A 16,414-nucleotide genomic window follows, 5' to 3' on the forward strand; every position below is an offset into this window, starting at 1 on the left:
TATTTTTTAAATATAATTTATGTAATTATATTTATATTGTAATTGAAGAATTTTTGAGATCTGAAATCTTAACTTTGTGGTACTCTTATTGTAAGCGCACGAGGTTGGCCTCTCCACTTTGGGTCGCTTCTTTAGTCCCGCTTGCCAACCACTCTCCATGTGGCCGAACCTTAATGGTATCTGACGTGGTACATTACCAAACATTTCTTCTACTAAAAAGTAAATAAACAAAATAAAAAACCAATTTGTGATTGGCTTGTAGCTTTATAGGTATCCTACACTCCACCGTACCTAATAGTCTCCGATATTGCCATTTTTATATATAACGGCGGTAAACGTTGAACCCCACGCTCCCGCCCCGGCCTTAGAAAGCAAAAAATAAAACAAAAACAAATCGTTAACCGTTGATGGGAACCACCGTCAGTTGATAAGTATTAAGTAGCAGAAGCGGCGGTTTCACGCTACGTTTTTCTGATTTCGATCTCCGAAAGCGAATTTTTCTTTTTTGTAAATAAATAAAATAAAAACGCTTTTTGATAACGACACGCCTCAGCTAACAAAAGATTAAAACAATATTAGTCACTTTTATTTATTTTTAAAATTTAATTCTAGAAACAATAATGTGAGAATTTTTTTTCCTTTTCCGTTTGGAGAGAGAGAGAGAGAGAGAGAGAGAGAAAAGCCCGCCTCGCAACCTAAAGTGATAGCTTTTTTCTCATTTCTTAGCTCTGCCTTTGATTATTATATTTATTCATTTTTTTATATATAAGGAAATAAGGAGAGAAATCGAAAATTCAACCATTCGTTTTCATGTGAATTTCAATATGCTTCTATTCTGTGTGGAATGAATGCGTTTTTTTTTTCTTTTCAAGGTATATCTGGATACGTTTCCTGTGTATTGATGCATTAATAATGTCATTGAAGGTTTTTAATTTTTTTATCTTTTAATTGTGTTTGGTTGATCTTCATTTTGGATCTAACGCGATTTTCATTTCGTTTTTTGTAAAACCTTCTGTTGACTGATGCTATATTTTTTGTGCTTATGCCGATCCAATCTTTTCTTTTGTCCATTTCTGATAAATTTGTATTTGTTTTCTACAGCAACGAGCTGTAATAGAGAATCGCAGAGATCTGGAAGATTTGGTAATATATAAAAGTGACAGCATCTCATTATTTCTGAGATTTTCTGTGTCCGTTTGGTTGCAGAGTGAGGTCTGATCACGATTTCGGATACAGAGTACAATGCCTGGTAAATTTTGTCTACTTTTACTGAATTTTGATCGAAGTCGAGAATAAAATTGTGCTTCGCAGATTTTTCTTTTTGGATCTGATTTTCAAAATATCAGGGGAGTTAATAGCATTTCAAGAAAACGAGAGGTTTAGAAAGGAAGGGAATTTGGATTTTGAGACGTCTGAGGACGAGAAAAGAAGACCGACGCGAGGGAGATCTCTGAAGAAGAAAGCTATGACTGCTTCAACAAAGCTAACACATGGTATAAGGAAGCGTGGCAAACGCGTGGCTGATTGCAAATTTGCGGCAATTTCTATCGAGGATGTAAGGGATGCGGAGGAGGAAAAGGCAGTCCAAGCTTTTCGCGAGGCATTACTTGCAAAAGATCAGCTTCCCTCACGTCATGATGATTACCACACTTTGTTAAGGTAATTTAGCCAACCGGTTGACTTATATTGCATGTTTTTGGACAAAGTTATGCTATTTATTTGCGTGGTGGCTAGCTAATATTAAACTATAAGACAATGAGACCATTCCATGGGCACAAATCTGTTCTGTTTTAGCTTTCCACAAATCTCAAGCTTTGAGTTGTTTACAGTTCAGTATTTGACTTAGGAAGAATTACCTCATGCTTGTTACTGAAATGAAGATCTACTGTTTGTTTTTATAATTTTCAAAATTTGCTCGTCTTTTCTTAGAAATGTGTAAATAATCTCTAATCTAGAGGATAATTTTTGGATTCTTTATTTTAGAGTGACATGTGTAGGATGTGTAGGTTTCCAGAAAATAAATTCATTGGAATCTTAGAAGAGTAATATAAGAAATGTTTCTTGATTCTTAAGACAAGTCTATCTCTAAAGTGAACTATTTAAAAATATTCTACTGTCTAACTCAAATGTTTGCATGGTGTACTAGATCAAATCATCTATGGTTTAGTTATTTCATGAACTGTAACTGCCTCCTTAATTGAGTTTTGGGCATTATACTAGCTTTCGCTTTTCATCATCGTATCTTTAGCCTCAATAATTTGACAAGTATATCTCTAGGGTGAAAGATTTAAAAAATTCTAATGCGTAACTCAAAGGTTTGAACTGTAGCCTCTTATTCTAACAGAACAAGATTTTGACTTGAAATTTTGTGCATCTCGAAAAACATAATGCAAATGCCTCTGCTGGAACTGTACTGAGGCAGGAGATACAGAGTTTTCTTTTGCCTAGAAGTGATTGAGCAGTGGACATCCCTACTTAATCTTTGATTTTACTCTGGGTTACACTTTCAGAACAATTAGACATGCAAGTAGAAGCTGAGCTTCATATTAAGTTATATTTTTGAAAAACTTATGCCACCTAATCCAAATAAAAAATAATATTTGTCCTCCCCCCGCCCCCCGGGCGGGGTTCTTTTCCCTTACCTCCAGCAAAAGAAAAATGAATCCTTCCATTCAACTATATTCTTTCATTTTAAAAGAAGATGCAATGTCATTGCAGATTTCTGAAAGCAAGGAAATTTGACCTCGATAAAACTGTCCAGATGTGGGAAGATATGCTGAACTGGAGGAAAGAGAATGGAGTAGATACTATTTTACAGGTAAAATGTGCTCCTCTTACTATCTATAAACTTAGCTTAGTCAGATATTTGCCATACTACTCATGATAAACGGTGTAGATAAGCAACTGTGTTTCTATTGTTGTTTAATGGAAGATGTGTTTTGCTGTCATTCTTTTCCTTTTGGAATGGTTTTAATTTTCATAGTTTTAACAGATGCTTTGATGCATACACAGGATTTTGTGTATGATGAATATGAAGCAGTTCAGCGCTGTTACCCTCATGGTTACCATGGTGTAGACAAACAGGGTCGCCCAGTTTATATTGAAAGACTTGGTAAAATTGACCCTACCAAGCTGATGAAGGTTACTACAGTGGACAGATTTTTGAAATATCATGTGCAGGGCTTTGAGAAGGCTTTTGTGGAGAAGTTTCCTGCTTGTTCTATTGCTGCCAAGAGGCATATAGATTCTACAACCACAATATTAGATGTGCAGGGGTTGGTCAGTGTTCATATATTACAGAATATATTCAATTCATGCAATATAATTTTTCTCAGTATTATCTTATTTATGCAGAACTGGATGAGCTTTGGCAAGGTTGCACATGATCTTGTAATGCGAATGCAGAAAATTGATGGAGACAACTATCCCGAGGTGGCTTCATTGTTTCATTAAGCTGAGTGAATATATATCATCTGAATTATTCATGCATAATGTCCTTAACTGTTGCTAATATTGGCATTCACTCTACAGAGTTTACATCAAATGTACATAGTTAATGCTGGAAATGGATTCAAACTACTATGGAACACAGCAAAAAGCTTTCTTGATCCAAGGACTACAGCAAAGATTCAAGTACAAGAATTTTGGAACATGTGATCATGAAGAATATTATATATATACATATATGCTTTCTTTGACTTTTGAGGGTTGGTTTCAACTAATCAACAAGTATTCTTTAATCATACAGGTTCTTGGGAACAAATTTCATAATAAATTATTGGAGAGTATTGATCCAAGGTTGTGATTGCTTCTGTATTGTTACTGAAATGTCTTACTATCTGTTTGTTTTTGAGCTTTTTTACTAAACTTTCTTGTGGAAAATCTCCCAAGCAGCCAATTGCCGGAGTTTCTTGGTGGAACATGCTCATGCCTTAATGATGGCGGGTGTCTTAGATCTGACAAAGGACCCTGGAATAACTCAGAAATAATGAAGGTGGGGTCCTTGTCTGTTTGCAAAAGCAAAATGAATTTATAATTTTAGCCTTTAACAGCACTCCTCTCTGTTCACGAATTGATGTCTGACAAAAGCCCTAATTATTATTTTATGCCCAGAACTAAAAGTCATCGCATGTATTTTATTTGCAGTTGGTGCACTCAGGAGATGCCTTGTACTTGAGGAAAACAGAAAGTTCTTCTGATAATGACAATTTGGAGGCCAAACTTTTATCTACTAAGGTTTCTCCAACTTCCTTTTTCGTTGGTCGAGCTCCCTTGTCTACTGGCAATTTATCGTTATTTAGCTGTGCATCTAGTTCCATTTTAATTGGTTCTTTGGCAGGTTGCAAGTAGTGAAATATCTTATGCTTCCGATGTGAGATCACATACATCAGATTTCATGCAGTTAGTGTCACTTTCTGACAAAGTAAGTTTTTAAATGTAATTGGCTCTGCTTCACCACCATTCTGGCTTCTCTTTTAACTTAGGTTATGAATTTATTCCTCCTACGATTTTAGTCATTAGACTTTGTAATTGTTTCTCTTGTGGTACGATGAAAAATAACATTATTTAATCAATATTAATCCTTGTGTTAGGGACAGATGAGTGCTCCTAAATCAATGCATGACATTATTGAACCAGAAAGTGCTGCAATAACTGAAGAAGCTAATTCAACAAGTGAGTGATCACTCAGTGATACTTAATGAACATCATATTTGTGTTTATACTAACTTTAAATCAGATCAGTCTATTCATTATTGGTGCATGGTGTGGTAGTTGGTAGTTCTGTGTTGTTCTCTGGCCATGCTAGGCTTGAACTTATATGCCCAATCAAATTTTGAAGTGGGATTCTTACTCTTCTAGCAGATGTAGTTGGTCCTACATCATAGTAAATAACTATCTTATAGTCCAATAAGGGCAGCATTAAAGCAAAACTAGTAGCCCTTGTGTTTACTGCCATCTCTAGGACGGACTATGCTCAATCAGCCATGCTTGATTAAGATATGGAAGCCTGTTGTTATCTATCTGATTTTATTGCCATTCTGGGTTTGAACCATTCACAATCAAAACTTCAATTTTTGACTCTTAGACTCTTTTAAGAACCTGACTAGTCATTAACTCATTGCAAATGAACTATATCTTCTTTTTCTTAGCACTAGAACTTCCTATTGGCTACGCTAATTTTTCTCTCATAATAAAGCTTTTACATTATTTGGTGCTGTTGGCAGATGATGTAACTAGCATTGTTACTCCAAGAAATCCAAGAAAGAAGTTCGTTAACCAAGTAATAGATTTTGTGGTTTACTTCTTACTCAAATTGTTGGCATGTATCTTTTTCTTTGCCCCTGGACTGGGAAGATTTTCTGAAGCACAAGATTCAAATCCACAAGTAGGAAATCTGTCTAATCACGAGGTGGCAGGTTCAGGGTCTCTAGGAAATGGTACCTTGACAGAAGCAAAAGAGGAGTCACTCCATCCATGTTGGCAGAGGCTACAAAATTTAGAAAGCTTGGTAACTGACCTTTGTAACAAACCCACAAACATTCCTCCTGAAAAAGAAGACATGCTTCTTGAATCATTAAGTCGTATTAAATCTATTGAACAGGATTTACAGAGAACAAAGAAAGTAAGACTTCTTTCTACAATTAGTGCTTATTGCAACCAGTTTTTGTATCGTTGTATGTTCTGGTCAGTAAACTGGTTTTAGTTTTTGCAGGCATTGCTTGCAACTGCATCAAAGCAAGTGGAACTTGCTGAGTCATTGGAACATTTAAAAGAGACCAGCTTAGCTGTAAGTTCTTATCTTTTCAGAGAAGAGAATACAAAACTGGCATTGTTTCATTAGGGAAATAAGAATGGATTTGAACTGTTAATTGCAGGAAACTAAATTGGTGACACTAGTCTGTTCTGGTTGCTTGCCTAAGTGCTGCCAGTCCATTATGGCAAGGTGTAAAACCTACCTGATAGACCTATGGACCCACATATAATAATAAATTGGTTGGGAAATAAAGTTTCACCAAACTATGTCAGATTATGATCAATCTATGTGATATTAATAGGTTTGGCATATGCCTTAACAATTGAACTTCTTGATTTATCCATTTGTTATATCTGAAAGAATGTGGGATATAAGCATAGGTGCTTCACAACAAAAAGGCTGTAATAAATTATACCCTAGTCATAAAGCTGGTGAGTTTGAAGGCAAGGTTTGGAATCAAAATATCCTCGTGCTTTGGTATAGAAAAACTAAGCCTGCTTATTAAACTCCCCTAAGAAAACTCTTCTAGGTTCATGATTTTTTATTCAGAGTTTCCAGGAATTTAAGGTGCATTTCTGGTTGTATAACCATTATGTCTAGAATATGTATTCGCATTCATGGTAAATAGGGTGGTTCAAATGCTTTGTATATTACTGAAAAATATGGAATTTATCCTGAAATTTAGTGCTTTTGGATATGTTCGAATAAGGTGCATTTGCTGATGGTGTCGGGTATGGCATTAGCAGGGGACATACTCATGTTGGCGAAGAAACTACAAACCTTTGAACCCGGGAAGATGAATTCAGTTGTTTGATGGATTGTGGTGAGGTGTCCAATTATTCAATTTCTGTTGTCACATCAACAATATGCTATAATGGCAAGATATGCAAATGTCTGGCGTGATTTGAGGAGCAGCAGCAGCAGGTTGTCAAACTCTTTTACATTACTAGTCTCAGGTCAATTTTAATCTGAATAATTATATCTCATTCATGTCTGTTTTTGTTTTTCTTATGGGATTGGCAGTCAAGGTGAGGTGACGGAGTTTTCAGGTGAATATGAAAATAAATTCTTTCTGACAGCCACACAGTAGCAGCTGTGGCCAGTTGTGCATATGGATTTGAAGTTTCTGTACATAGTATGATTTTCCCCCACAATTCTTTTTCCCTTTGTTTTCTAAGGCTGTTATAAAAGAACAACAATGGTTGAGCACACATACATTCATAACAGAAAAGATGTTTACAGAGAGGAGGTTATCATAATTGAAGAACTTCACATGCTAATGTTGATTTAACATCTTTTTTTTTCTTTCTTGGATTTGGATAGGAAAAGAGATTATTATTGTTATTATTATTATTTTGGCACAAAGATAAAAATAACACCCGATCAATAGGTATTTAGGGTTGAATAAGAAAGAGATTATGGCATTAGTTTTAAAATTATCTTCAAAAATAATTGTATAAATGAATTAACTCTAGTTTCAATCAACTTCATTACTTTTTATTAAACAAAATGAAAAAGAAAATAGAAGCTAAGCTCTTAAAATGTTAGAAAGGATTGAGTCAATGAATAGAGACATGTATTTAGGCGTGCAAATTGGGTCTCCCACTGTTATCGAAACAAGCTCTCCAATCTAAAAGCTCAATTTAATTAGGTTGGCCTAGGACCAGATTTGCTGTTCCAAATCCATAAAATGAAAATAAAAATAAAATAATTGAAAAAGCCACACAAAAAGTCATCAACAGCAACCCCCCCTAAACCCATTCAACAATCGAAATTGGGAGACCCTATCACAGTAAATGTCATATCCATGTTCAGCGGCCTAAAAAACCCAATCCTGTGCTTAAAGCACACACAGCCATTTAAAAATTTTCAATTAATTAAATTAGCCTTATTTAAATTATTTGGATTAGTTTGATCCGTAAAAAGTTTATCTATTTAAAATTTGATAGCCTAATAAAACACTCCAGTAATTTAGATTTATTAGGGTAAATATTGTAATACTAAATATAAGATTACATAGTGCTTAAATTCCTTAGGACTCATCTTGTAGATAGCCTATAATATCATATATTAATGTAATTCAAATTGCATCGTTGGATCCGGGATAGCTCAACTATAAATAGAAGTCCTCCCCCTCAATTGTATTCACTCAGAGTTGTAATCACTCAATCTTAGTATTAATTGAGAGCATTTATCCAACATTTGGTATGCATACTTTCTTGTGCCTTTTTCTTTTCGTGTGTTGCTTGTTTCGCTTGCTTACTTTTGTGAAGCATTGGTGCCTTAGAGAATTTCTTTAAGATTTTCACTTTTCAAGAGTTAAGGCTGAGTTAGGCAGATTTGAAGCAAAGTTTCTACCTAAAGCTGTGCAGTTTTCTAGACTAAAGTTCTAGCCCCGTGCCAATTGTTATTAGACAAAGGCTTGTTAAGTTGTTGAGTTTGAGATGGTGAGAGAAGCAAAGGACCAGAATGTCCCACTAGAGACCTGTGGGAGAGCTAGGAAGGCGAGTAGATCAAGAGATATGCTATCAGCATTAGAAGGCAGGGTTGTCAAACTTGAGGATTTTATAGGTGATTTGAAGGAAAGCCTTGAGATAGTTGAGGGTCACATTGTAGAGTTGGACTTAGGGATAGATGAGCTCAAGGAACATGTGTTAGTTGCTCTCAATGACAATGTAGAGGAGATGCAAGTGGCTCATTGCCACTGAGGATAAACTAACTAAAAGGGATAATGCTCTCGAAGTCATGGTGATGACTTTGAAAAATGAAATTGAAGAGCTTAAGGGAGAGTTCGTTGTTTGTAGAGCTGTCATATAACAACTTGAATTTCAATGGTGTTGGAAAATGTGGTTTTGGAACCCTATTTCCATAAATTAATTATGTAAATATAAAATAAAAATATTGTAAATAAAGATCGATAAGTAATTTAGCCAAAAAAGTAGTTAATTAAATCTTAAAGACTAAATTGTAAAAGTTCAATCGCTAATGAGTTTTAATTAAAAAATGTCTTGGGGACCTAGATAGCAATTATTCAAAGGACTAAAATGATTTTCTAACCATTATTTAACATGGCTTACTAGATAATGATGATTTCCATTAAGTTAATATTATAATTATAAATAATTGTCTTAATTAAGTTAATTAGACATGATTAGTTAATTAATTAAACCTTAAGCAAGGTATACATTGCCAAGTTAGTGGATGAAAGATGAAACTTCATCTTCTCCACCATCAACCATTTGAAACAAAAGGAGAATAACTCCATTTTTACAAATTACATCCCACCATCAATTTATTTAAGGTAACTATTTATTTTTCATGTAATTTTTATAGATTTTATGATCATGGAAGCTCGATTTAGCTAACCCATTTATCAATTTTTTTCAATTGTTAAATTTTTAGCAAGTTGTCTGTAACAGCCCGATTTTAGTGAAATCGAAACAGTGGTTTTGAGACTACAAATTTGATGAGTAAATTATTATTTTATTATTATTTTAATGTCTACGGTATGTTAGTAGGGCCGTATAAGAATTTTGTTAAGAAATTTTGACATTTGCATGCTTAATTCAGTGAAAAAGACTAAATCATAAAAGGTGCAAAAGTGAAATTCTAGTAGTTAAAGGTATTAATTAGATGTGAATTTTAAATGTAAGGGGATTTATATGGTAATTAGACCATTATTATTATTAGTGGACAAAGATGGACACATTATTAAGTGATTTAAAGGTTAATAAGCAAGGTTAATTTAGTAATTTAATAATTATGTTAAGTAAAACAACATAAACTAAAACTATCATCTTCTTTAGTTGTTTTTGCCACCGAAAATAAGAAAGAAAACTCCATTGAAGGAGCTTGGACATTTGACTAGCATTGTCCATTGCATGTAAGTGTTATTTTGTCTCGTTTTTAATGATTTTTATGTTTCTGGGATCTTTGTAGCTTAACCTAGCTAGCCCAAGGATTAATTTGCAAAACTGTTAAAGATTTAGGGTTTTGTCATGAATGCTTTTGCATGATTTTTTATGTTTGATGGAAGATTATGAGTTCTTATTGTTAAATAAACAAGTTTTATAAAGGGATTTTTGATGAAATTGTCATTTGGGGACTTATTTGTAAAAATGCTAAAATTTTATGTTAAATTCATGAAATGGTTATTTGTATGAGTTGGTAGGTGTCCCTAGTGATTTCAAATAGCATAAATTAGGGATGAAGATGCTTAAATTTCAATTTATGAGCTTAAGGACTAAATTGTGAAAAAGTTAAAATGTTAGTGAAAAATTCTAATTTTGAAAAATATGAATTATGGACTGAATTGAATAGTGGAAATATTAAATGAATTGATTTTATCTATTTAGATCAAGATAAACCTCATACGGATTTAGATGGGAAAAAGCGAAAGCCTTTGATTGATCGACCACATTTTTACACTTTGTTTGTCCAGGTAAGTTTGTATGATTAAATAACATTTTAATGTTATATTGATCTATATATTCATGTATTATTTGCCATGAAATTATATGGTGGAAATCCAACAATGTTACGATTATTATCGAGTCCCGTTTGAACCTTAGAAATACGTAGGATACAAATGACATGTCATTAAGGTTTCCATGTTTCGAGTGCTCATCTTGAATGTCCTACCGATGGATGAGGTCCTGCATTTGTTGCAGATACTCTACAGCTTGTGCGAATAGCATTGTGTAGCTTAAATTCTGACCTACAGCTTGTGTGAGCAAACCCATTTCACATCTTGTGTAAGCAACTATGTAAAGGAAAAGGAAAGGTTACGGTTATGTTTAGCACACTTTGTGTGAGCTTTCCTGCGTATCTAATGTTATTCTAAATGGTTCAATGGACATGAAAAGGAAAGGAACGATAAGTGTTCAAATGACTTATGTCATGAATCTATGAAAAGGATTGAAATGGAAATGTTCAATGAAAGTATACCCATGTTCATGAAAATGATGATTTCAAATGAAGTTGTTTATGGATAATGACTTACCTTATGTCAATTCAAGTGAATTATGAGTTGATGCACCAACATATGTTGTTGATGATGCTTAGGCTTGTGCCAATCTTATGGTTGGATTGTATCATGCTTAATTTTAATGTTATGCATTGAAATGGTAAGTTATGTTCATGATTTACGAACTTACTAAGCATTATATGCTTACGTAGTTTTCTTTTCTATGTTTTATAGATAATCGGAAGCTCGATCGGGTTGGAAGTTTTTCAAAGATCTATCACACTATCCAATGATTATATCAGTAGTTATTAATGTTTTGGCCAAGGTTATAATGGCATGTATAGTAGACTTGTGTTTGAATGTTAGATGATAAGTTTGGCATGTATATGTTATTTTGGTTTGTTTATTTTTGGTACTTTTGACGCCTTGTTGGTATGTGTTAAATTGGCTAAGATTTGATGCATGCTTGAGTGACCAAATGGTATGTTTATAAGGAAGTTCTAATGATCATGACTATGGTATGTTTGGAAGTGGTATTTATTTACGTAAGTACAGTTGAGATATGGTAAGTGTACATATTTAGGTATGTTTGGTTGATTGTAATTGAGGTGCCTTGTATGGCATATTGGTTGTACGTTAATGGTCTATTGAATTGGTCATTTTATGCATGTTTTGGTAAGGTTTTGGTGCTTTGAATTTGGGCACAAGTGGTGTTTAGGTACAAGTTTGAAATGGTGCTAGAAATGGCTTGATTTTGGCCAATTTCATGTCCACACGGCCTGAGACACGGGCATGTGACTCAGTCGTGTGTAACACACGGCCGTGCAACACGGTCATGTGTCCCTTGTAGGTTTTAAGGTTTGCAAGTCAGGCTATTACACGGCCTGATACATGTGCGTACAAGGCCATTTCGAGAGTTACACGGCCTGGCACACGAGCATATGGCTTGGTCATGTGACCTAACTTTGAAAGTTACACGGACACGGACACAGGCTAGCACATAGCCGTATGTTCCTATTTCGATTGTTACACAGCCTAAGACACGGGCGTATGTCTCAATCGTGTGACCCCTACAGTTCAATTTTTCCAACTTTTTCTTAAATGTTCCAAATGTTTCCAATTTAGTCCCGAATTGTTTCTAACATATTTCTCGGGCCCCGAGGGCTCAATTAAGGGACAATATTGGAAACACGGAAATATACACACTTTTTCATGCCTTTTTTAACTCAATTTCATGTAGTTTTGGTAAATTTCTTGTCGAAAAATATTTAATTATTATAAAATAATTAACCTGTACTCAAATTATTAACATGTTGAATTTTAATTAATTTTATAATAAATTTTGATTATTTTCGACAGATTCGCACAAAGGGCGAAAAACGGCTCGGCAGACACTGTTGGAAACACAAAACCGAGAAGCAATTTTGAAGCATCAAGGCGAATTAATTTTTTAGCCTAAGACAGTCCAAATTATGTGTATTAATTTATAATATAATTAATTTTAATTTTAATTTTAATCCAATTTAATTTGGGTTAAATAAATTATTATTAATTAATTATGAAAAGTGACCCAGTTGAGCTGAACCGAGAAAACTAATCCAACTGAGCACTGGGCAGCCCAAAACCGTCCCACATGCTGACCCAATCAGATTGCTTGGCTGATTATTTAACTTGCAAAATGGCCCTTGAAGAATCCTTCAAAATGCATTCAAACCCCTCCACTATTTGTGCCTTTCTAGATTTGCCCCTACCTTAAAATAACATGTTTGAATTCTTCAAACTTGCCACATATGTGGCCAGCCATGGGGGGACTCTATGGCTGCTGATTTTTTCAAATTTTAGCAGCCATCTCAACCTATAAATACCCCGCTTTGCTGCTCACTTCAAACACATCTCACCCCTTCTCATCTCTTCACTTTTCTCTCATTTTTCTTTCTTAATTCCCTTCTATTGTTCTTCATTTTCTTCCCCTATTCCCTTGCCGATTTCACCTCTTGAAAAAGAGTCAATCAACCACCATTTGGATCAGCATTCAAGTGTTCGTAGAAGTCTCGATTCAACAAGAACAAGTAGAGAATGAGGAGTGGAGCAAACTAGTCAAACCACGGAGAAAACACCAGATTTGATTCTTGTTCCCTATCATTTTAATTTTTTTGTTGTTATGATGAACATGTGTGTGAATATTTTTGATGTTGATATGTTTAATTTAATTAATATGGCTTAAGTTTAATTTAATTAATATGGCTTAAATTTAATTCGTGTTAGGTTGATTGTGTTTCGTCTACTTGAGTTGTTAAATTGTATTTGTGCTGTTATAGGCCTCGGTAAGATGTTTGATTAAGTAAAATCATGACTAAGTTATTCTTGCATTACAATTGTAAGGTAACTAGTGAATTAATTATTTATAACGGATTGAAATTGTAATTAATTGACATAAAACTTCAGTGCATGTTTAATCATCTAATGTAGCTGAGGATTAAATTGGCAACGGTATCTAACGATACATTAGCCTTGCATAACTTGCAAGATTACTACGATTAAATTGTTTCAAGGTAGAAATAATTTGTTACCTCACGTAATCTTTTCTGTGCTTATGAGATTGAATTAATTGTTTGAATTGGCATAGAGATATGTACAAGAGATTATTTTAATTTCATAAGTATGTATGTGCATTAACACATTTGCTTATTAAAATTAGTTTAATCGGTTGAATTGACGTAGAGATATAGTTAAGAAATAAACGGATTTTAATAGGTAAATATGTTCATAAGTTAGCAAATTACCGATTTGCCGTGAATTTATTCGTAACAACATGAACATGAGTTTAATAATTCTAAGTTAAGAAATGTAATTAATATAACACAATTATGTCATCTTGATTAAAATCATCTTTTGAAATCATGCATTGGAACTTTTATTTTATTTTTATTTATTTTACTTTGTTAAAATCCTAGTTTTTAATCACCTCTTCAAATCAAAATATTTTTCTTCACCAAAGTGTTTTTAAAATTGCATTCATAAATAATTCTTTTCACAGTCCTTGTGGGTATGATAACTCGACATTTACTTGTCACTTTATTACTATTTGTGATTGTGTACACTTACACATTTATGTCGTTCCAAATATGCATGTGTATGAACTATTTATGCCATGTTTATATTGAGGTATGAAATGCATGTTTTTATGTTACGTTTATATGGTAATACTTCATAACCCTATTCCGATGACAGATACAAGTTAGGGGTGTTTCATTTTCTTTGTTGAGAAATTGATGAATTAGACTTGAAATTGATAAAAATTAAGCTTAGTTCATGATAAGGATTGAATTGTAAAGTTAAATAAGCTTGATAGTTAACTTTGTGACATTAGGGACTAAATTGAATAAATTTAAAATATGTCATGAAATTATGTTATGAATAGAAAGTATAGTCCCTAATGAAAGAATGTGATATTGTATTTTGATTCAAAGCTAAATATAGAAAGATATGCATATGAGTATAAGGACTAAATTGAATAAAATGTAAAATATTCTTATCTTTGTATTTGAATGTGAATCAGAATAAATTTGATTTTGTTTATTTTTTGAATTATCATATGTAGCTAAAGACAACGTTGGGTTGTTGAGAGGGAAAGAAAAAACGAGAGTCATCAATAAGTGACGCAAGGATTGGGTTTGTACTTTTCTAGTTCGAGACCAATTTGTTTGTTTGTTTGCATATTCATATTAATTGTGTCATTGAGCATCGAGGTGAGCATATAATTGTTGTATGAATTGATTCATTGTGATTGATATTGAAAATTGAGATATTAGACTGAATTGAATAAAATAAAAAGTAGCATGATTTAATTGATACATGATATGTGATATGAAAATAGACTGAAACATGTTATATAATATGAGAAAATTTTTAATTAATGATGAATTGAGAATAATAAAATGTGAATTGAATTATATAATGCAATTGAAATGTTGGTTACCCTATTAGTTGATCGAACAGGGTTAGATATAGTTGGATTGAAATATGGTCGAGTATAATTATTAGAAACCATCATTGTCAGGCAACCCAGGATGACAAAATAATCAAATTGTGAAAATCATTGTTGTCGGGCAACCTAGGGCGGTACTCTGTACATGTTCCAATAGTCATCATTGTCAGATAACCCAAGATGACAAAGTATTAGATTCATGTATCCGTTCTAAATTTATGTCAGGTTAATAGGGTTATAAAAATATGAATTGGTTATACGATAATTGAGATGAATATGATTGAGTTTGTATACTTGTATTCTATATGAAACGTGGAAAACTACAACATGTGAAAGACCATGAGAATAGGTTAAAATGAGCTCTGGGGTTGAACCAAATCTAAACAAGTCAAGAGACTCGAGAAAGAAAACTGAATAGTAAAATAATGATCGAATAACCTTGAATGAAAAAGAGTTTGAATTTCATATTAGTACATAGATGTATATGTATGAAATTGAAATAGATATGTTTACATCTTTGTTAATAGAAATGATAACATAAAATATTAATTTGATTATCAAAGGAAATGATGTATGAGAATGACATTTGAGTATTGAATATGCAATTTGATATGGTTGATTTACAGCATATATTGATCAAATTCTTGTAGTGAGTATGCTATTTTTTTTACTTAAATCATTAAAGTACCATTGAGGTTTATTGCTCAGCGTACGATTTGTTTATTCCGTACACAAGTTTAGGTGGATCTTGAAGTCCTGAGATGTGATATAGCATCTAGCCAACAATACTCGACTTAGAAATGTTTATATAGTCTGTTTTCTTTTTGATATCTGACATGTACCTAGGTTTTAAGTTGTTTTGTACTATATAAATGGTTAATTTGAAAGTTTGAGTAGTTATGTTAACTTGAATTATGTATATAAGGTTGGTCATTGTGGATGAACTAGGCATATTAGTTGAATGGTAGTGATTTAGGATTGGAACATATGTTGAATTGCCAATTGGATGTTTTGAATAGAAATGTTATTGAAATCGCTAGATGGTTGAAATGATATGTATAGGTAATTATGATGCAAAAGGATGAAATTTAGCAAATGGAAATGGTTAGAATGGCGAATTGGTAGATTTGGTATGCATATTCAATTGAATGAATGTTTTGATTAGGTACCATTTGCACTATTTGCAAACAAACGATTAAATCACGACGTTGAGCCCTTAACTTCACAACGAGATCAAGTCAATGAGTTACGTTGCAATGAGAAACCCCCAAAGTCGAGACGTCGACCCCATAACTTGCAAACTTTACAGTTTGGTCTTGACTTGACCTCGGGTTGGCAAAATAGCTTTTGTAGGCTCATATAAGACTCGAAAATGATTGTATAATATAATATAATTTAAAGGACAAATATTAGCATGTATTAATGATTGTATTGAATTGTATTTAATCATAGTCGCTCTAACAATGAATATGACATCCCGTAGCTCAAACCTAATGACCCGGTCAGTATAGGGTGTTACATATAGCAGGTAAAGCAGTGTAGGCTACGACACCTAAGCGTAAGATGGATGTCCCTAAGTTGAAAGAGTTCAAGAGGGCCAGGTTTGCAAGGGATATGGACAACTTTTTATGGGGGATGGAGCAATAATTTCATGGAACATAAGAGGAAGCCTATCTACTTGAAGTCTAGCGGTCTAGTGAAAAAC

At 33.4% G+C, this 16,414-nt stretch overlaps 1 protein-coding gene across 12 annotated transcripts; it reads left to right on the forward strand.

Annotated features, from left to right (window-relative positions):
• Nucleotides 1-362: 362 nt before the first annotated feature.
• On the forward strand, nt 363-7,046 carry LOC107955245 (phosphatidylinositol/phosphatidylcholine transfer protein SFH9). 12 transcript variants are annotated; one of them, XM_041118127.1, is made up of 17 exons: nt 366-872; nt 1,102-1,249; nt 1,347-1,659; nt 2,719-2,818; nt 3,013-3,279; nt 3,355-3,432; nt 3,532-3,633; nt 3,749-3,798; nt 3,895-3,994; nt 4,147-4,236; nt 4,340-4,423; nt 4,599-4,674; nt 5,226-5,623; nt 5,705-5,788; nt 5,877-5,944; nt 6,502-6,679; nt 6,779-7,046. In XM_041118127.1, the coding sequence occupies exons 2-16, from the start codon at nt 1,243-1,245 to the stop codon at nt 6,539-6,541; spliced, it is 1,857 nt and encodes a 618-aa protein (XP_040974061.1). In that variant the 5' UTR covers nt 366-872; nt 1,102-1,242; the 3' UTR covers nt 6,542-6,679; nt 6,779-7,046. The 12 variants fall into 12 exon arrangements, with proteins under 12 accessions (XP_040974067.1, XP_040974061.1, XP_040974064.1 ...); XM_041118130.1 differs by having other exon boundaries at nt 1,359-1,659; nt 4,593-4,674; XM_041118124.1 differs by having other exon boundaries at nt 367-872; nt 4,593-4,674.
• Nucleotides 7,047-16,414: the final 9,368 nt, after the last annotated feature.

The sequence above is a fragment of the Gossypium hirsutum genome, chromosome A07 (genome assembly GCF_007990345.1).
Source record: "Gossypium hirsutum isolate 1008001.06 chromosome A07, Gossypium_hirsutum_v2.1, whole genome shotgun sequence".
NCBI classification, from domain to species: Eukaryota; Viridiplantae; Streptophyta; class Magnoliopsida; order Malvales; family Malvaceae; genus Gossypium; species Gossypium hirsutum.